This window comes from Haliaeetus albicilla, chromosome 1 (genome assembly GCF_947461875.1).
Source record: "Haliaeetus albicilla chromosome 1, bHalAlb1.1, whole genome shotgun sequence".
NCBI lineage: Eukaryota > Metazoa > Chordata > Aves > Accipitriformes > Accipitridae > Haliaeetus > Haliaeetus albicilla.
The window spans coordinates 69401293-69417929 of NC_091483.1; the positions used below are offsets into that span (position 1 = coordinate 69401293).

Below are 16637 nucleotides of genomic sequence, written 5' to 3' on the forward strand. Positions count from 1 at the left end.
ATTTAAAAATTTTCGCTTCATTATATTTAAACCTTGAAAAGAAACTTTGCTCTTTTTCACTATCACAATATGAAGCCTAAAAGTAAAATTGTGCTTTGAGACTTTAAATAGATCATGTCTCCCTGGCAATTTTAATTAGCATGCTTCTGTTTATACAAATGTGTCTGTGGGGAGCTGGTTTGAAGAATGGAAGAATAAGCCTAGATGAGTATATGGAATAATTTTAGTATCCATAATTTAAGTTTCCTTTGCCTGCCCATGAGCAAAAGGATCCAAAAAAGCATAAAATTAATATTTTTAAATTATCCAAAATCCCTGTTCATTTAATGCACTATTTACATTTTCCTAGCTTGCTCATATGCTAGTGCAAATACCCATCTCAAATAGCACCGCAATTACACAGAGCAGTATTTCAATAAAATGTAATTGTGAGAAGCAAGTTCTAACTGCAGTTAAACTGGAGTTTAAAAAGATAGGGGGGAGAGACAGAGAAAGAGGGAGGGACAGAGGCAAGGAAGGAAGGAGGGAAGGAAGGAAGGAAGGAAGGAAGGAAGGAAGGAAGGAAGGAAGGAAGGATCTATCTTTGAAATTCTTAGTCAGAAGACTCTCTCTGCTATTTTGTGACAGGAAGAGAATTTGAGAATAGCTCTACAGAGGAAACAGACGTGGGAGCCCCCCTCCATTTACTCTGAGTGTTTTAATATCAGAGGAGTAATCTATAATACACGTCCCAGGAGAATCTAGAAATATTTTCAGCTGCCCCAGAGGTTTGGATTACTTGTCTAATAAATTATTTTAATCCGTCCCTCAGGCAAAATGAGAAATTTGGCATATGGCAACTCTGTCCTTCCTTCCTCTGCTATACATAAGGTAAAATCCCACTCCAATTTACATGCAGTACTCTACCGATACAATCAGGGGAACTGCGGCAGGAAAAGTCAAGGCATAATCTAGTGTTATAGATGGTTTTGGGAAATGGTAGGTTTCACAAACTTTCACTATTACCAGCCTTTACTGAGTTTTGAAAGTTCATGTAACTCTCTCCTGACTCCCTTCCTCTCTTGAGATATTATATTGCAGGCTTGTAAAGAAAGTTCTGTTATGCCATATAGGATTTTAGTTTATGGGGAGCGTGTGTACATTGTATTTGTGATAATCTTGTCCCTTCAGACTCTTTTCAACAAGCAGTAAATCATGAATTTGGCTGAAACAAGCAAGTACAGAAAGATATTTTAAATGACAAAAAAAATTTTCAGATCTTGCCAAGGGGATCTGTGTATTAGTTTTTAAATAAAGCTGATTTTAACAACCACTTGGTAATCAAAGCTGAAAAAAATACCACCCAAGCTCACTCCAGGAGAGACGCACAGACCAGGATACAGAGAGTTGTTCTGTTCGTATGAATAGATAGACTGTGGGACAATCTAACAGACTGGCTTGGAGGCAGGACTTTGTAGCACCAGTCCTGAGAAGCTCCTTTCCCCTTTAGCACTCTCAATGACTACACAGCTTCATGGTTTCCCTCCTTGTTACTTTAGAAAGCAAGAAGAAAAGAGACTAAAGTACCCTTGTCCAATGTGAGCAATTATTCATTCTGTCTCAGTGGAGGGAGAGTTGGAAGCTGGTGCTTTTTTCATTAACGGACAGAAGTAAATACAATCAAAACTCTGGAAAACTTCAGACTCTGTTTTCTCACAAGAGAAATCAAACAGTCCTGGGAAAGGACTGCAGACTTACAGAGAGTCATGGAAATAAATTTCCATCTATATTCGACATTCAGACTGAGAAACCACTTTAGACGATTTCTTTTGATGCCAGCAGCCTTGGCAGGACTGGAATATTTTGTTATCAGCGATAAACACTGCAAAACATCCCACTGTGTGTATCACTTGAGGGCAGCAGTCTGAGGGCCAAGGAGAGTTGTCCTCGTTTCTCAAGCTAGGAGCCCCAGTTACCAGCCTCTGAACCTGACACACACGTTTTCAGCAGGCCAAAAAACACTTTGGCCCCTGCCACATGCAGAAGCACTTCCTTCCCTCTACAAAAACGTCTACTGGCACTAGCTGGAAACAGTGGTGTTACTGCAATGACAAAAGACAGAGAGATGGAGAGGGGGTTCTTGCTCAAGAGTCCTTAGGACAGAGGAGCAGGTATTGCTTAGGCCGTGGAGGAGAGCAGAGGGTTACTGGCATACAGTTTGTATTTTAATTCTCTAAGCCTTTCATTCTTTCTCTAAACCTGCCTTTCTTGAAGTTTGAACTGCTAAGATATTTCGGAGAACCCTGAGCAAGCAGGCACTTTGGATGATCAGGTTTCCTTTCGTTGATCCACTGTCACATAACAACATACAGAAGAGAGGGGCATTGCCCGAAATTTTCCCAGCACCTTACTGATAAAAGTGAAGAATATGCTTTTTAAGTCAGTGTATAATGAGAAAGAAATTAAAACTGTCTTTATGTAAAGCATACCATACAGCTGGTTAAAAGAGCCTGCGGCAAATGGAGATAGCTTTAAGATATTTCTAACTACACAGTAAATCCACTGAAGTGCAATGCTGCTCTCTTAAGAATTACTCTTACAAAACAAGCTGTATGACATTAACAAAGCCAGTGAGGTGATGATCATTAACACACAGCAACAAAGACCATGGGGTAAAATAAAAAAAGGACAGGTTCATGATACCTGAGGCAACATCTGCAGAAGAGGCTGCAGACAAAGCAGTCTTGCCCTCTGTGCTCAGAAGGGGCTGCAGGCAAGCCGGCTGGATCCAGCAGCTGTGTGACAGTAGCTGTGCTTCAGCCACTCGTCCTCCTTCCAGTCAGCATACTCTTAAAACAGGAGAAAAAGGCTCTTGCAAAGTTGTTTTCCTCCTTTACAGCCTCAACAGCTCCTTTCTACTGAGCACAAAAAATGTTCAATGTTTTTTTACTAATCCCATTGCTGGAGCAAACATCACACGTCTCTGTTTCAGGAAGGTTTCAAGCCTTGCTAGAAGCAAATGAAAGCTAAAAAACACCAATACATTCAGATTTCTTACTCTTGTACACATTCCTGAGAATAAATTTTAAAAATGCCCTCTTCCTACTGTAGGATCAAACTTGGGATGCTTGAATGTTTTGGGTTAGCATTGGTAATACTGTTAATACTTTTCCCTGACTTCCCATTTTCCTCCGGTTAAACAAATTAAATAGGAAACCTTGCATTTCTCACACTCCCCAGCGTGAGTGAGCGGGTGCGCTAGTCTGAGATTGTTTCCCCTTGTCTGACTCCTACATCAGTTCCTATTCAGAAAGCAGCTGGTCTCTGAATATATTCAGAGCTGGTTATCTCCATACACAATATATCCTAGCGGATCCAGGCTTCTATTCTTTTTTTTCCCCAGGAAACAATTATTTCGCTATTTGTCAGGCTTTCTCCAACCCCTGCCCCATAACTTCTGAAACGGTTGGCCAATTTTAATGAAATCTGGCAGAAAAGCACGAATCTTAAAGACATTAAATTCCTATCATCTTTCTGCAGATCAATAAGTGAGGAGGAAAGATTTTGAGCAAGCATTATTATTTCTGCTGTTTCACTGAAGACTTTTTTTCTCCCATGTTCCACCTTCTTCAGAATGAGTCCCAAGGGCTGCCCTTGGCCTTGAAGGGCAATAGTTTGGGGCAATCCTCTGGGCAGGTAGGAAACCTCTGGGCTCCCGTTCAGGCACACCACCTGGATTTACTGTGGGACCAGCCTCTGGTGGGCAAAACTCTCCCCCTCTCTCCCTGCTCAATGAAGAGCCAGGCAAGGATCCCAGGCGTACTGCTGGGGTATCCAGTGGGATCTGCAGTGGACTGGGAATGGGGGAACACCCTTGACTGCATCGGACCCACCGCCTCGATTCGCAGCCGGACCCAGCAGAGTGGTGGGTTCCACCTACAGCTCCTTCACACCCGCCTTCTCTGCACACTCCCGCCTCGCCAATGACTTCGGATAGAGCTCTCTTAATTGCCCAGCTGTACAGGGAACCAAGCACGGAAAGTAGGTCAACACGAACGAAATAACCCATCTCACTCCCTGCCTCCACCCCACCTCTCCTAAAAGAATGCTGTTGGAAGGTGACTCAGCATCCCTTGGCACCTGAATGTGTGGCACCCCCAACACAAAAGAATAAGTCAAAAGCCCAAATTTCCCTTTTGAAATCCTTTTGGTTTTTTACTTTAAATTATTTTCCTGAACAACATTTTCAAAAATTTCCATGGAAAATACTATTTTTGTACTAGATACAATAACTCTAATTTTTACTTGAGGATTACAACCAAGGTTGCAAAAATGATGGCATGAGCAGTTTTGAGCACCCTATTATTTAACAGCAAAGTCCTGCTTTGATCCATCTCCCTGCTGACTTCAATGGAACTACACTAGGTATAAATTAAAGCAAAATTCAGTCCATCAGCTCTACTTTACTTCATGCATCCCATTTATGCAATGCCTCCACCTTGATTTCACCTTGCTGCAGTCAGCAAAGACTGCTGATATAAAAGGTGTCATGCTTTCGTGTATCCACTCGCTCGGCTTTCATGTTTAAGCTGTACCATTTTACCTTACCATTAAAATTACATTTAGGCAAAAGTGAAAGAGTGTATAATCTCTTGTGCTCTCTCTGGAGAACAAGCCTCCATTACGTTTTTCTCTGTCTCCCTGTACACAAATAGCAAAAACATGTATTTTCCAGTCAAAAACAAACAGCAAAGTAAAAAGTCTATTAAAGGGAGCACAGTCACTGATTCTAACATTTTTCATCTGAATGGAGAAATGAAGTGGTATTTCTCTAGCAGGCAGGAACCTACATCTCAAAAAAGGAAAAAAAAAAAGATATGCTGAGATCATCAATCACGGTAGCAGGAATTAGATGTCCAATCCCTTAGATGCCAATAACAATCCCAACCATTTTGCATCAATTAGTCATTGATTGCTTGTGAAGAGGTAAGAAAGCTTTAGCGCTTCTCTCCCTTCCCTCATTACCATGGATGAGTGCAGCACAAAGAGCCGTACCATGAGTCTCAGCCATGGCCACACAGGTGGGCTTTCCTCTCACAGGCAGGTCAAGGCTCCATCTGCCCTGGAAGATTTCTTCCTGGTTACAGAAAAAAAAATCAAATAAGTCTGTGTATTAAAGCTATTTGCGACGGTAACCTTTTTTTGCTCTCAAATATCATCCACTAAGCAGGCTCTACTCATCTTGTCACAAAACTTGGGGATCCAGGAACTCATCCCTTGGCCTTGGCAGAGACATAAAATGAGAAAAAAGGGAAAAGTGGCGTAGCTGTACCTTCAAAATAATGTACTTTAAAAGCATCATGTGCAATCTGGGTGTCATATTGCAGTTCTGAAATTGGAAAAAATAATCCTAACCTTTCATATAAAGTTACACTCAGAAGTGTAACTTTAAATTGCTTTTACATGTTAAAGCTAGATAAATAAAGATGAATTCGTTTCTCTGCACATCAGTGAAAAAGAAAATGCAGTTTGTTGCAAGGTGACTTAGAAGACTTTACAAGTGTTTTTCAAACTTTAACCAATCTTCCCAGGAAATACAACCAGTAGTATTTGCTGAACGTGAAAATCTTCCTGTTTTTAAAGAGCACTTCAGTCTACCTATTTGACCAGCCACTACGAGGAGCCACCACATGCTGTCTCCATTGAACTGAAGTGTCACTGACAACAATCACCCTGCTCAGCTCTGGTGGGAGAACCTGGGTCTCACAGTAGTTATAGTTTTGCTCAAGGAATCTCCTTAGAAGTGACTAAAAAGTTCTAGAGCTGTCAGCGGAAGGTCATGACTGGCTAGTTTAAATAAAAGCTTTCTTTTCATCACTTTAAAACATGTTGACCAGTCACTGTTTTCATTTCTGCCAAGTCTTTCTCTTGCCAAAGGCATGCCTGTGGAAAACACTTAGGACAGGGAGCCTCCTACTAAATCAAAATACATTTGCCGTTCCATGGATAATACACTTAAGGCACCAAGCTTCACCTTTTACATAGGGCCTACTTGCCAGTACCAAACATAAAAAATATACATATGTATATACATGCTTGAACAAATAAAAATACTACTAATACCTGGAAAGAAATGTGGTTGTAAAGCCAGAAGGAGAACTTCAAGCATGCTTTATTAAACAACAGTTTTCCTAAATGTTCTTTATTTATCCCAAAAAAGATGACAAAATCATATCCCCCAGTCTTGGAAGTCCAAGAGCATTTCACCCACCATGACTATTGCCATGTAAGGATATGGACGTCACTCTGATCACATCACAGCTGAAGGTATAGTCCATGTCTTGGCTACATTTTAGTCTTGCAACCAGAGCATTTCATGCCACAGCTCAGCTGAAGCCACATTTGCTGTTATCGACAAAGCATAAAACCTCAGCAGCGCTGGCACCACTTCTCTGCTGTTTCAAACCAGAGTGGACTAGATTGTGATTACTGCTGTTGCTCCTAGGCATAATAATTTTGCCTTTTTTGGAAAAAATCCCATATCAGCAAGCATCAGAAAATCTGAGACTTTCTTTAACTAGAGACGATCATAAAATACACTGTTTATGCACAGGGAGAAGCAAATGTGAAGTATGCATCAGGAGATGCACGTTTATACAAGCAATCAATTCATCACCGATGGTTCTGGGTTTTATTGTACCACAATAAACAACACGCAAGCTACCCACCAAAAGAAAATAAGCCTCAGAGAATGGAGCAACAGTGGTAACACAGATGGTGCAAGGCACAGACATGTTACCACATATGTAGAGGAAGAAGTGAGCAATTCATCCGGGATGGATCTCTAGCTGGTGTTGGGCAGCTTTAGAGTTTTTACTATCCAAGAATCTGCTCAGGCATTTCAGTCGTTCCTGGTGAAAAGTCTTTACTTTTTCCTAGACAGCTTAAATTGCTTCTAAACAGCTCCCCTTTCTGTGTACCCTCATTTGTAAAAGACCACAGAGATTTAACAGGAACATTACCCTTCTAAGTTCAACACTGCCAGCAACACTTTATCTTTAGAGAGCGCAGAACTTTGCAACAGAGTTCATCGCAGAGGAAGGGCATCTCTTATCAAAGCCAAACTTGTTCAGATCAGTACTTCACTCCTATGCAAAGTGAAGGATTTTTACCTTCTTTTTACTTTCTTAATCCAGCTGTCACCTGGATTTCAGCTACTTCATAAATTTAGACTCATTATCAGCATACATTGCATAAACAAAGTTTTTGAGATAGAGGAAAAAATTGCGCAAAGAAAGTGTTTCACTGGAAAAAAAAAACAACCAACAGAAAACATCAGCTTATGTGCCAAGTTCTGTTACTACTTTTATCAGCTATGGTATGAACTGTCTTCAAGAGAGTTTAATTTTATTAACACTTATGAAATCAGTTGGGGAAGTCGGCCACCGACTTTGATGCTTTTGGCCTCAGTCTCCTCTTGCAGGCGCATAAACTTCTTGTTCCCAGAATATCACATGCACCTCCTTTTTGTCTCGTATCTTAGTATTTTTTCAGCAATTTAAATGTCACCTGAACTTTAAGAACTGCAGCTGGAACTAAGAAATATCTGTCATCTACTTTATTGATATTAAGAAACTTGCTGAGACTTTTCGTATTAAATACGTCAAAAATATTTAGAAATGAGACTGTTTCCCTAAAAGAGAATGCAAAAGCAAATGTAATCATTACCAGTTTGTAAATACCCAAAGCAGGGGCTGCAGGTTGCAGGACACGAAAAAATGAACAAATAACAGTAACATGATTTTTTTAAAACAAAGTTCCAGGTAAAGTAAAATGCACTACAGTCAGAACCCAGAGTATAAAATAAAGATTTTCATACTGTGATTAGGGATCACATGTTAATGCCAGAAATATTCCAAATTACTTTAGGAAGTATAATTCAGGGTACAGAAAATTTGCAGTGCAAGACATAAGCCAAACAGACAGTATATGTAGTTCAACTGTTTACATAAGTGAAAATTGAGGAATGAGGTGAATATGGAAAAAGCAAAAGTTAAGGAGAGCTACTCTTAGGACTGTCCAGAAAAAGAATTGTTCCAAGCATAAGGGAAGATATGAAGCATGTGCAAATTCAAGGGATAACAGAAATATCAGTTAGGAAAATCAACTGGGACTATGAAAGTAAACAAGGAGATTGCTCAGCTGAGAACGACAAAATACTGAAAAAAAACCCAAATCCTTTGTACTCATGCCAAACTGTTTCTGTTAGTTATCTGACAAGTCTTTTTCAATGTCTACTCACAGAAACATTTTACTAGCACTGGGTATCAGGCATCACTAAGTGACTACATCAAATGACAGTAAAAACTACAGTAAACTACAAAGACAAATACCGAGTACAAAATAAACAACTACAAGTACTTAATAGTTCTGGAACAACTGAAACAATTAAATATGTAAGTTCAATTGTGAGCTCACTGAAAACAGCAAGATGGCTTAACATTTAGTTGTACATTCATAATTCTCTATATAGCTATACTGTAGTGCAATCAAAAAAATAATGTATCTTTTTATTAGCATACAAGACTTCATGTAACCCCATCTCAGATAACGTAAGACGGCAAAGCATCCTTAAAACAAACAGACAACAAAGGGCTGATTTCGGTTTAATTCAAATTCATGTTTTATTTTCAGGAGGCTTCCAGTTTCCTTTACAGCATCTTCCCGTAGGACACTGTACAATTGGACACAGACAACAAAAAAGCCATTTTCAGCCAGCATTTAGGATAAAGATATTTTATTTGATAAATAGGATATCCAGCGAGCCTGCAACACTCAATAAGTTGCATGAAACATGAGATGGTACGTAATTCAGAGCACAGAACAATCTTTTACATTCAGCTGTTGAATCAATTAGAGTATGGACTGCTTGTTGCAATAGTTTCAGACCACTGGGCATAACTGATTCCCGATAGCCCTTCAATTCCCAAATCTCATTAATGGATTCCTGCTCCCTAGTATGTATCCTTCACAGTACATTCATTGACATAGTCTGAGACAAAGGCCACAGATATTCCAGGTTGTCCATGACATCTTGTGTGTGAATGGTATACTGTTCTGTGAGGCAGGTATCGCACTTGTGCTCTTAAAATAAAGAAGACATTTTTTTATCATTTTCTGTACCAATGGGGGGGGGACACACGACAAAACAAAAAAAAAACAAAAACCGAAAACCAAAAACAAACTGGCCCGCCAAAAAAGACCCACAAAACCCAACCACAAACCAGGATGTTGCAGTGCCTTTTTCTAACACAAAATGCTGAAAGTGTTAACTTCCCAGTAATGTCTGAAATTTCCATTCACTATCACAGTAAGTCACACACTATTTCTAAAATCAGTAGATGCATTTACTAAAATGACACCCTTCAATTCTGCCCTTTCTTACATACTGCTACATGATCTTTAGTCAGCGGTGAAGAAACTTTTCTTTATTGAGAAAAGATGTAACAGAGTCAGTAGATCATGCATTTGGATATACCAGTAGGGGCTGTACCAGGCTGCGAGCTGCCGATTCCCCACCCCTCTTAAACTTTGGTGCTCTAATCCTTTGAGACGTCCGTGTAGAAAATATGAAATTACACAAACAGAGGCCAGAATTTTTAAATTATTCTGGTATCCAGAGATAAAAATCTCACAATACTTTTAAATACTTGTCAGATTTGTTTCCTTCTGTGGAGTTCTAAATTAGTTTAGGAGTACTTAGTTTACAGTAGGAAAACTAGGGGCAAGCTTTACACTTCTAACCTGCTTTTAAGTCTGCAATAACAATCCTAACACTCCCGCCTTTAAAAACCAAACTGATTTCTAATGATTACTGCAGAGGGTGATTCCTATTGTAGCTGGACAAGATCTCCACTCATTAGGCGGCAAAATTTGTGTAACCAAAACACTATTACTGCCAAGTCCCTTTTCTTTTCCTGTAAGCCAGTCCCTCTTTCTATTTTTAAGTACATTTTTACACTTCCTTTCACCCTTACCCCTCCTGGTTAGGACAGGAGCTCAGCCGCCTAGGCAAGAAGAGACTGGAGAGCCAAACCGCAGGCAGTGAGACACGACTGTCCCTCAAGTTACTGTCTCAAGTATAATGAAATTAACTCCTCTGTTTCCAGATTTTGTTTGCTGCCTCTGGGGTCCTGTTTTAGCTGTAAGAGGTCAGCCCGGGAACTACCAGCCCGCAGTCTGCGCTGAATTCAACTTCGAAGACTGCGGAAGCAGAAGATACTGAGAGGAGTGACAAGAGCAGTTAGGGCCACTGACGAGACTTCAGCCACAGCGTATTAAGCAGTTGTAACCGTAACACTGAGGTAAGAGAAAGGAAGGCGTAACAAAGCGGCAAACGAGAGACGGCCTGAAAACGTTTGCATTAAAAAAGCACGTGGGAATGCACCGAAACGTGAAGGAAACGTGCTTCAACTCGAGTATTTCAAACGCCAGCTGCCAGCTGCCTGACCCAGGCCCCTCACGGAAAGGGGAGATACGGGATCCCACGTGAAGACCGAAGCCTTCCGTTACCCTTGGGGCGAGGGCTGCAGCGTCCCCTGAACCAGAGGAGGGAGGGCCGGGGCGGGGAGGCGGGAAGTGTCCGCTAGCAGCCAGCGACGGCTCCCGAGCGCCCTGAGGGGAGACCTTCCCCCCCCTCCGCCCCGCTCCCCCCCAGCCCGCCGCCGCCGGCTGACAGGCCGCGGCCTTGGCCCGACACCCCGCCCCGCCGGGCGGAGGCCCCGCCCCTCCCGCCGCAGCGCCCCGGCCCCACCCCGCGCCTCAGGGAGGAAGCGCGCGGCGCTGCCCCCACCATGATGGCGGCCAGCGCAGGAAGGGGCGGGGCGCGGCGCGGGGCGGAGCCGCGGGGGCACCGCCGGGGAGGGCGGCAGCGGCGCGGCGCCGGGCGGCCGGGCGGCCGGGGCGGCGGGCGCCCCCGCGCTGCCCGCAGCGCCCAGCCGCGGCCGGCCGGCCGTCACGGGACGGCGCGGCGGGGCTGCCGCCGGCGAGGCGGGCCGGGGGCTGAGGGGCCGCCCGGGCCGCCCCCCCCTTTCCGCCGCCTCCCCCCCCGCGGCGCCGCCGGATCGGGGCCTCACTGGAGCGGGCCGCCAGCGGCTCCGCCCCCCTCCGCCTCCTTAAAGGGCCCGCGGCTCCTGCGCGCGGCGCCGCCAGTGCTCGCCTCGCGCCGATGGCGCCGCTCTCGGCGGCGGCGCCGTCCCTGCTTCCCTTCTGGTCGCCCGCCGCTTCCTCCCTCCGTTCCCTTTCGCTTCCGGGGTCAGCGCCGCCGCGGCCGCCGCTCGGTAACGAGCCCCGTCCCGGGGTCCGGTCCGGCCGGGAGAAGCCGGCAGCCGCGCCCCGCGCAGGCCGCGCCGCCCCGCCGCCCCCATGGCCAGCAACCCCCAGCCGCAGCCCCCGCCGCCGCCGCCGCCGCCCCCGCCGCCGCCCCCTCAGCAGCCGCCGCCGCTGCCGGGGGCCGGGGCCGCCGTGGGGGGTGGCGCGGCCGAGCCCGAGCTGGTCTCCATGATCGTCAACCACCTCAAGAGCCAGGGCCTCTTCGACCAGTTCCGCCGCGACTGCCTGGCCGACGTGGACACCAAGGTGCGGGCGGCCGGCCGGCCGGCGCCTCGGGGGCGGGGGTGGTCCCGGCGCCCCGCCGGCGGCCGTCCCCGGGCTCCGGCACGTCGCGGGCAGGCTGGGCCCGGCCGAGAGCGGCGGGGCCCGGCCCGGGGGTGGCGGCGGCGGCTTGCGGGGGGGGGGGGGGGGGGGGAGCGCGCCCCGCGCTCGGAGGCGGGCAGCGGCCGCGCGGGGCTCCGGCCCGGCCCGCGGCCCCGGGGCTCCTCTCGGCGGCCCCGGCGGGCGAAGCCGGGGCCCGTGTTGTCGGAGGGGAGCGTGGGCTGGCCGGCGGCACAGACGCGCCTGGCTTCGCGGGGCGTTTCTAGCCGTGCGGGCGCGCTTAGCACGCTGCCACCGCTGCGAGGCAGAGGGGGCGGCTGCGCCGTCAGTGGGTTGGGGGGGCCGGCGGGGCTCCCAGCTCTTCCCGCCGGCGGGGCAACTGCTCATCAGAGCCCTCCTGTCCATCCTCTCTGTCGTTGCTTTCCAGCCTGCCTACCAGAATTTGAGACAGCGCGTTGACAACTTTGTTTCCAATCATTTGGCAACCCATACCTGGAGTCCTCATCTCAACAAGAACCAGCTGAGAAATAACATTAGGCAGCAGGTTCTCAAGTAAGTGACAGCTCTGGGGCTTCTCTGTTTGAACACGCTCGTGTACCGCAATGGGTGACGGGGGCTGTAGGCCAATTGTAAAGTGTCTGCTTTCTTCAAAGAAACTTCTGAAGAAGCTTTTTTTTTTTTTTTTTAGCATTTAAAAAGTGCTGTCATTTCAGATAGCTCGCCATCAGCATTAGTCAGAATTAGACTGCAGATATTATTTTGTCTGATCCACGTTGATGCAAGGGTGGAAAGCTTGTTTCTGACTTGGGATGTAGCACCTCAGCTGAAGTCTGTCTTTACTGTTTCTTTTAAGGGAGATGTAAATAAAACTGCTCTTATCATCAAGTTTTGGGCTAAGGACAATTAAAAGGATTCAACAAGCTAAGCTCTGCAGAGTACAAAGCCAAATTCACAAAACAAAAAACTGGGTGTAAATCTAACCAGACAAAAAAGACTTTTTTCAGAACTGCTGTTATCTCAAAATGATGTCAAACACTTATCTGATGTTGCATTTTTTCATGAGGCTTCGTCTAGTTTTTCTTCTCAAAAGTTAGAGTCATAAGAAGCGTTAGGAAATTTCTTCAAAGTAGCATGAGTTTGTCACTAAACTGGGTCGAACAAGGGATTTGGGAACAAACTTACTCAGTTATGCTGTAGTGGTACCATTGATAACTTGTACTGAGAAGCTATTGTGTTTGGTGGGAGGGGAGCAGTTCTTGTTTGGGGTTTTTTTTTTTTTTAGTTCTTCTTAAAGAGGGAATGAGGACATAGAAGCAATAAGTGTTCCACAAAAGATTACAGGGGTCTAGAGAGAACCCATGGACATAAATCTCTCTATTGCCATTTATTTGATTCTGCTGAAGATTAAGGGTGTTCTCTAAAGCTGCAGAACTCTGAGGCATCACACTGTACCAGGCAGAAAGTAACTTAGGGTGGTGATGTCTGATCTAGTAGTCGTTTGTCCCTCACACCATCTACAATTCATCTGTCTTGTGCCATGGGAATTGATAACATCAGGTTTCTTCTTAATTTTTTCCACAAACGTCGCTTTTACAGTTAGATGACATTTCTAGGCATAACCAGTAACAACATAACAACAGGCTGTTTGTTGTGTTAATTCCATGCAGTTGGATTGCTTTGTTTCTCTAGCAATTTTTTGATTCGCTCATAAGGTATAGAGAGAGCTGTTGGAAGTACAGGCAGCTGGCTAAATACATAGCTGCAGTGATGCTCAGAAAATGTTAATGCTTCATTGGAGGCTCTTAAGAGTGTTTTCGTCACAGCTAAAAGAGCATATTTCATCAAGGTGTTCTTGAAAAGTCATTTTTCTTATTAAGTATTCATGTAACTCTGTTCCAGGTCTGGAATGTTGGAATCTGGAATTGACAGAATTATTTCTCAGGTTGTGGACCCAAAGATCAACCACACATTCAGACCTCAGGTGGAAAAAGCTGTCCATGAATTTTTAGCCACATTGAATCACAAAGAGGAGGCAGGCCCCAGTACAGCTCCAAGTGAGGAGAAAACAGATGCTTCTATTACAGTACAAGGTATTCTACCATTTCTCCGAGCAGTCTGTTAACAAAAATTTGTTTTTCAAGAGAGCAAAAACATTGGCTAGGTTTGCTGCTAGCACAAAATTGTTAGCATCAGTATTAACAAGCTGAGCTCCAGGCAGCATACCACAATACTTGTCTCTCACTGTATGTGTAAAGGTAGAAGGCGAGAGAGACATCACCATGTACCACCATGTCACTCTGTCACTCCTACTTGAGATTACAAGGGATCGGTTTACTGTAGGGAAAAAAGTTGGTCTCGGGGTTTGGCCCTCTGAGTATTATAGGATCAGATAAGACATAGCTGTAAGAGAAGAATGATTCAATTTTTTTGTGCATTGGTAGATCAGAAAAAAAACTACCTGTGAGACAGTTACCTGTCTTAATGCAGTTGCTGTGTGCCATAAAATTTGAATGGGTAAGGTCCTCTCAGGAGCTTAAGTTCTGCTGTAAATCAGCCAATCTTTAGTTTGCTTATAACCACAGCACTTTTTCTTTACGGTTTTCATTTATGTTGCCTGGTATCGACTTCTAAATGCTCCTGCAGGTAATTGTCCATTCTTTCCCTTCCTAAGAGACTCCATAGCAGTCCATCTATTTGTAACCAGACCCTTTATTTAAATCCTAGCCCTTTTCCTGTGAGGCCCACTTCCTTTAAAGTAAGTGGGTTAACAAGCCAGCTGCAGCTCTTAGTGCTAGTCCAGTTAACCCTTTCTCATCCATCTTCAGAGTTGCTTCTACAAGGATGGGAAAGTGATAAGGTATCTCTGATGGTCCTGTTGTTATATAATCAATATGCTGAGTCCATTTTCCATGTCGTTTATGGAGATACCAGAAGTATGTAATACAGACTTTCTGCTGCCGTATTCTATATTGTGCTTCTCCAGAGTCGTCATCATCCCACTTGGGATGGTGGTAAAGTTGAACAAGGATTGTGTTCAGAACATCCTTCCCATAGACAGCCTCTGCTTTCTTTACATGATCTCAGGAACAGCGGTATGTCACAGACCAAAATGTATCTCTGGTAATAAGATCATAATTGCTGCAGGAATGCAACTTATTGTTCTTTTTTTTTTGTTTTTTCTTTTAAACCAAAATCTCTAAATGCAAAATTAGTCAAATCTTCTAGTTAATTTTACTTCTTTTAAATAAAGTAATTATTCTTTTTCCTTTCACTTGCTTAACATTCTATCTGAACGGTATTATGGAAACTAAGATGAACTAAAACTATTTTCTTTCTTACTATTCAAGGTGTCTCTGCTACAGCTCCTAGTGGCAATGTAGCTAGTGATGCAATGTCCATTTTAGAAACAATAACTTCTCTTAACCAAGAAGCAAGTGCTGCCAGGGCTTCAACAGAGAACTCAAATCCCAAGACCAACGACAAAGTTGCAAAAAGACTCTCATCTCAGCAGAGTGTGGATGGTAGCACTGATAGAGAGAGAAATGCAGAGGACTTGCCAGACAGAGAGAAAGCAATTTGTGATCTTTCTGGAGAAGGGGCTGAAACATTTGGAAAGTGTGAAGATTTAAATGAGCTTCCCTGCCAAAGTGAAGAAATTAAAAATTCAGCAAAGGATACTAATAATTTGACTTTTACAAATAAAGATACAAGTAAAGAAACTCAACAGGAAAATGAAGATCAAAAGAGTAAATTATTGGATAAATGTGACAAGAAACCAGACAGCAGTGAAAAAGGTGAAAGAAGAAAAGAAAAGAAGGAAAAACTTGACAAGAAGTCCGACCATTCAAAGAAAAGTGATGATACTATGAAGTCAAAAGAAGAAAAGCAAGCAAGGGATTCAGAACCAGTGAAACAGTTAGTTCCAGAAAAAAATAGCAATAAACATAAAACAACTGAAAGCACTAAAGAAGGTATGGTGTGGGCAATGCTCTTTCTTAAGATGTGGATATGGGTGGGGGGGTTTAAGTGTATGCAGGAGTTGAATCAGAAGTATATTTGGAATGTGGGTTCTCTGCTAGTTCTGGCACATTTGTCTAGCTAGCCACAGCTAGGTCTTGGTTCATCTCCATTAACTGAGGTGCCCACATTAGGAATCAGATGAGCTTTGATTCCTGAAGTGTGTGTGATTGGTCATCTGCCTTACTCTGGCAAGTTCTCTCAATGATTCCAGTCTGCATTTAAAGTTTCTAGTTGTACCTCAGGGTGATTTTTGTTTTGAGTAAACCAGTTAGCCTAAGAACACTTCATTTAAGATGTTACAATTTTTTTCCCCTATTTCCTGTTCTTAAGATAATTTTGTTTTCAGTGGCAAAATCAGTGTTTTGGTAAGAAAAGTTTCTCAAACTGTGCTGCATTACAGCCCTTTCTTTCTCTTTTTCCCTTTGCAAGAAAATGCATCAGTAGATTCAGATATGGATGCACTCAGTGACATCACTGTCAGCTCTGTCCATACCAGTGACCTTTCTTCCTTTGAAGAGGAGAGTGAAGAGGAGACTGTAATTTCTGACAGTACTGAAGAGGGGGAGATCACATCAGATGGTAAAAGAATTAGGTTGTTAAGTAGCAAGAAAGAATATGCAACACTTTTGTTGAGTGCATCATATCATAAATCTGAGGTTTTGCAGTATGTTTTATTGTACTTATTTATGAGAAGGAACTCAAATGTGGAATGGATAGTACATGTGCAGTTATAAAAAAAAAAACAAGGATTGGACAAACTTTGAGTATTTTTTTTTAATAGCTTGACATATTCTAAACATTGTAAATCTTATTTGTGCTACAGTATTTCATAGGCGACAGAAACACTTAACAGTGATGGATATGTCGCTTTCCTATGGGGTTTTTTCCTCTCCCTTCTGCTGTGAATTTGGTATAACATTGGAGTG

At 43.8% G+C, this 16637-nt stretch overlaps 1 protein-coding gene and 1 long non-coding RNA gene across 5 annotated transcripts in view; one reads left to right on the forward strand and one right to left on the reverse strand.

The window, feature by feature from the left end:
- Positions 1-10888, reverse strand: part of LOC138687244 (uncharacterized) — a 49762-nt gene extending 38874 nt beyond the window's left edge. The window contains exons 1-3 of one of the 2 annotated variants that reach the window (XR_011326483.1): positions 10427-10888; positions 5035-5116; positions 2683-2828 (exon numbers count right to left, since the gene is read on the reverse strand). This is a non-coding gene — a long non-coding RNA (uncharacterized lncRNA). The remainder of the gene's footprint in view (positions 1-2682; positions 2829-5034; positions 5117-10426) is intronic. The other variant, XR_011326485.1, reaches the window with a different exon arrangement.
- Positions 10889-11270: 382 nt separating this feature from the next.
- BOD1L1 (biorientation of chromosomes in cell division 1 like 1) overlaps positions 11271-16637 on the forward strand; it is a 37743-nt gene continuing 32376 nt past the window's right edge. For all 3 annotated transcript variants that reach the window (XR_011326482.1, XM_069793409.1, XM_069793413.1), the window contains exons 1-5: positions 11271-11616; positions 12119-12243; positions 13591-13781; positions 15039-15662; positions 16141-16290. Coding sequence is in view for 2 of the 3 variants with exons in the window: in XM_069793409.1 (XP_069649510.1) it covers positions 11404-11616; positions 12119-12243; positions 13591-13781; positions 15039-15662; positions 16141-16290 (1303 nt within the window). In the remaining variant the exon portion in view is untranslated. The remainder of the gene's footprint in view (positions 11617-12118; positions 12244-13590; positions 13782-15038; positions 15663-16140; positions 16291-16637) is intronic.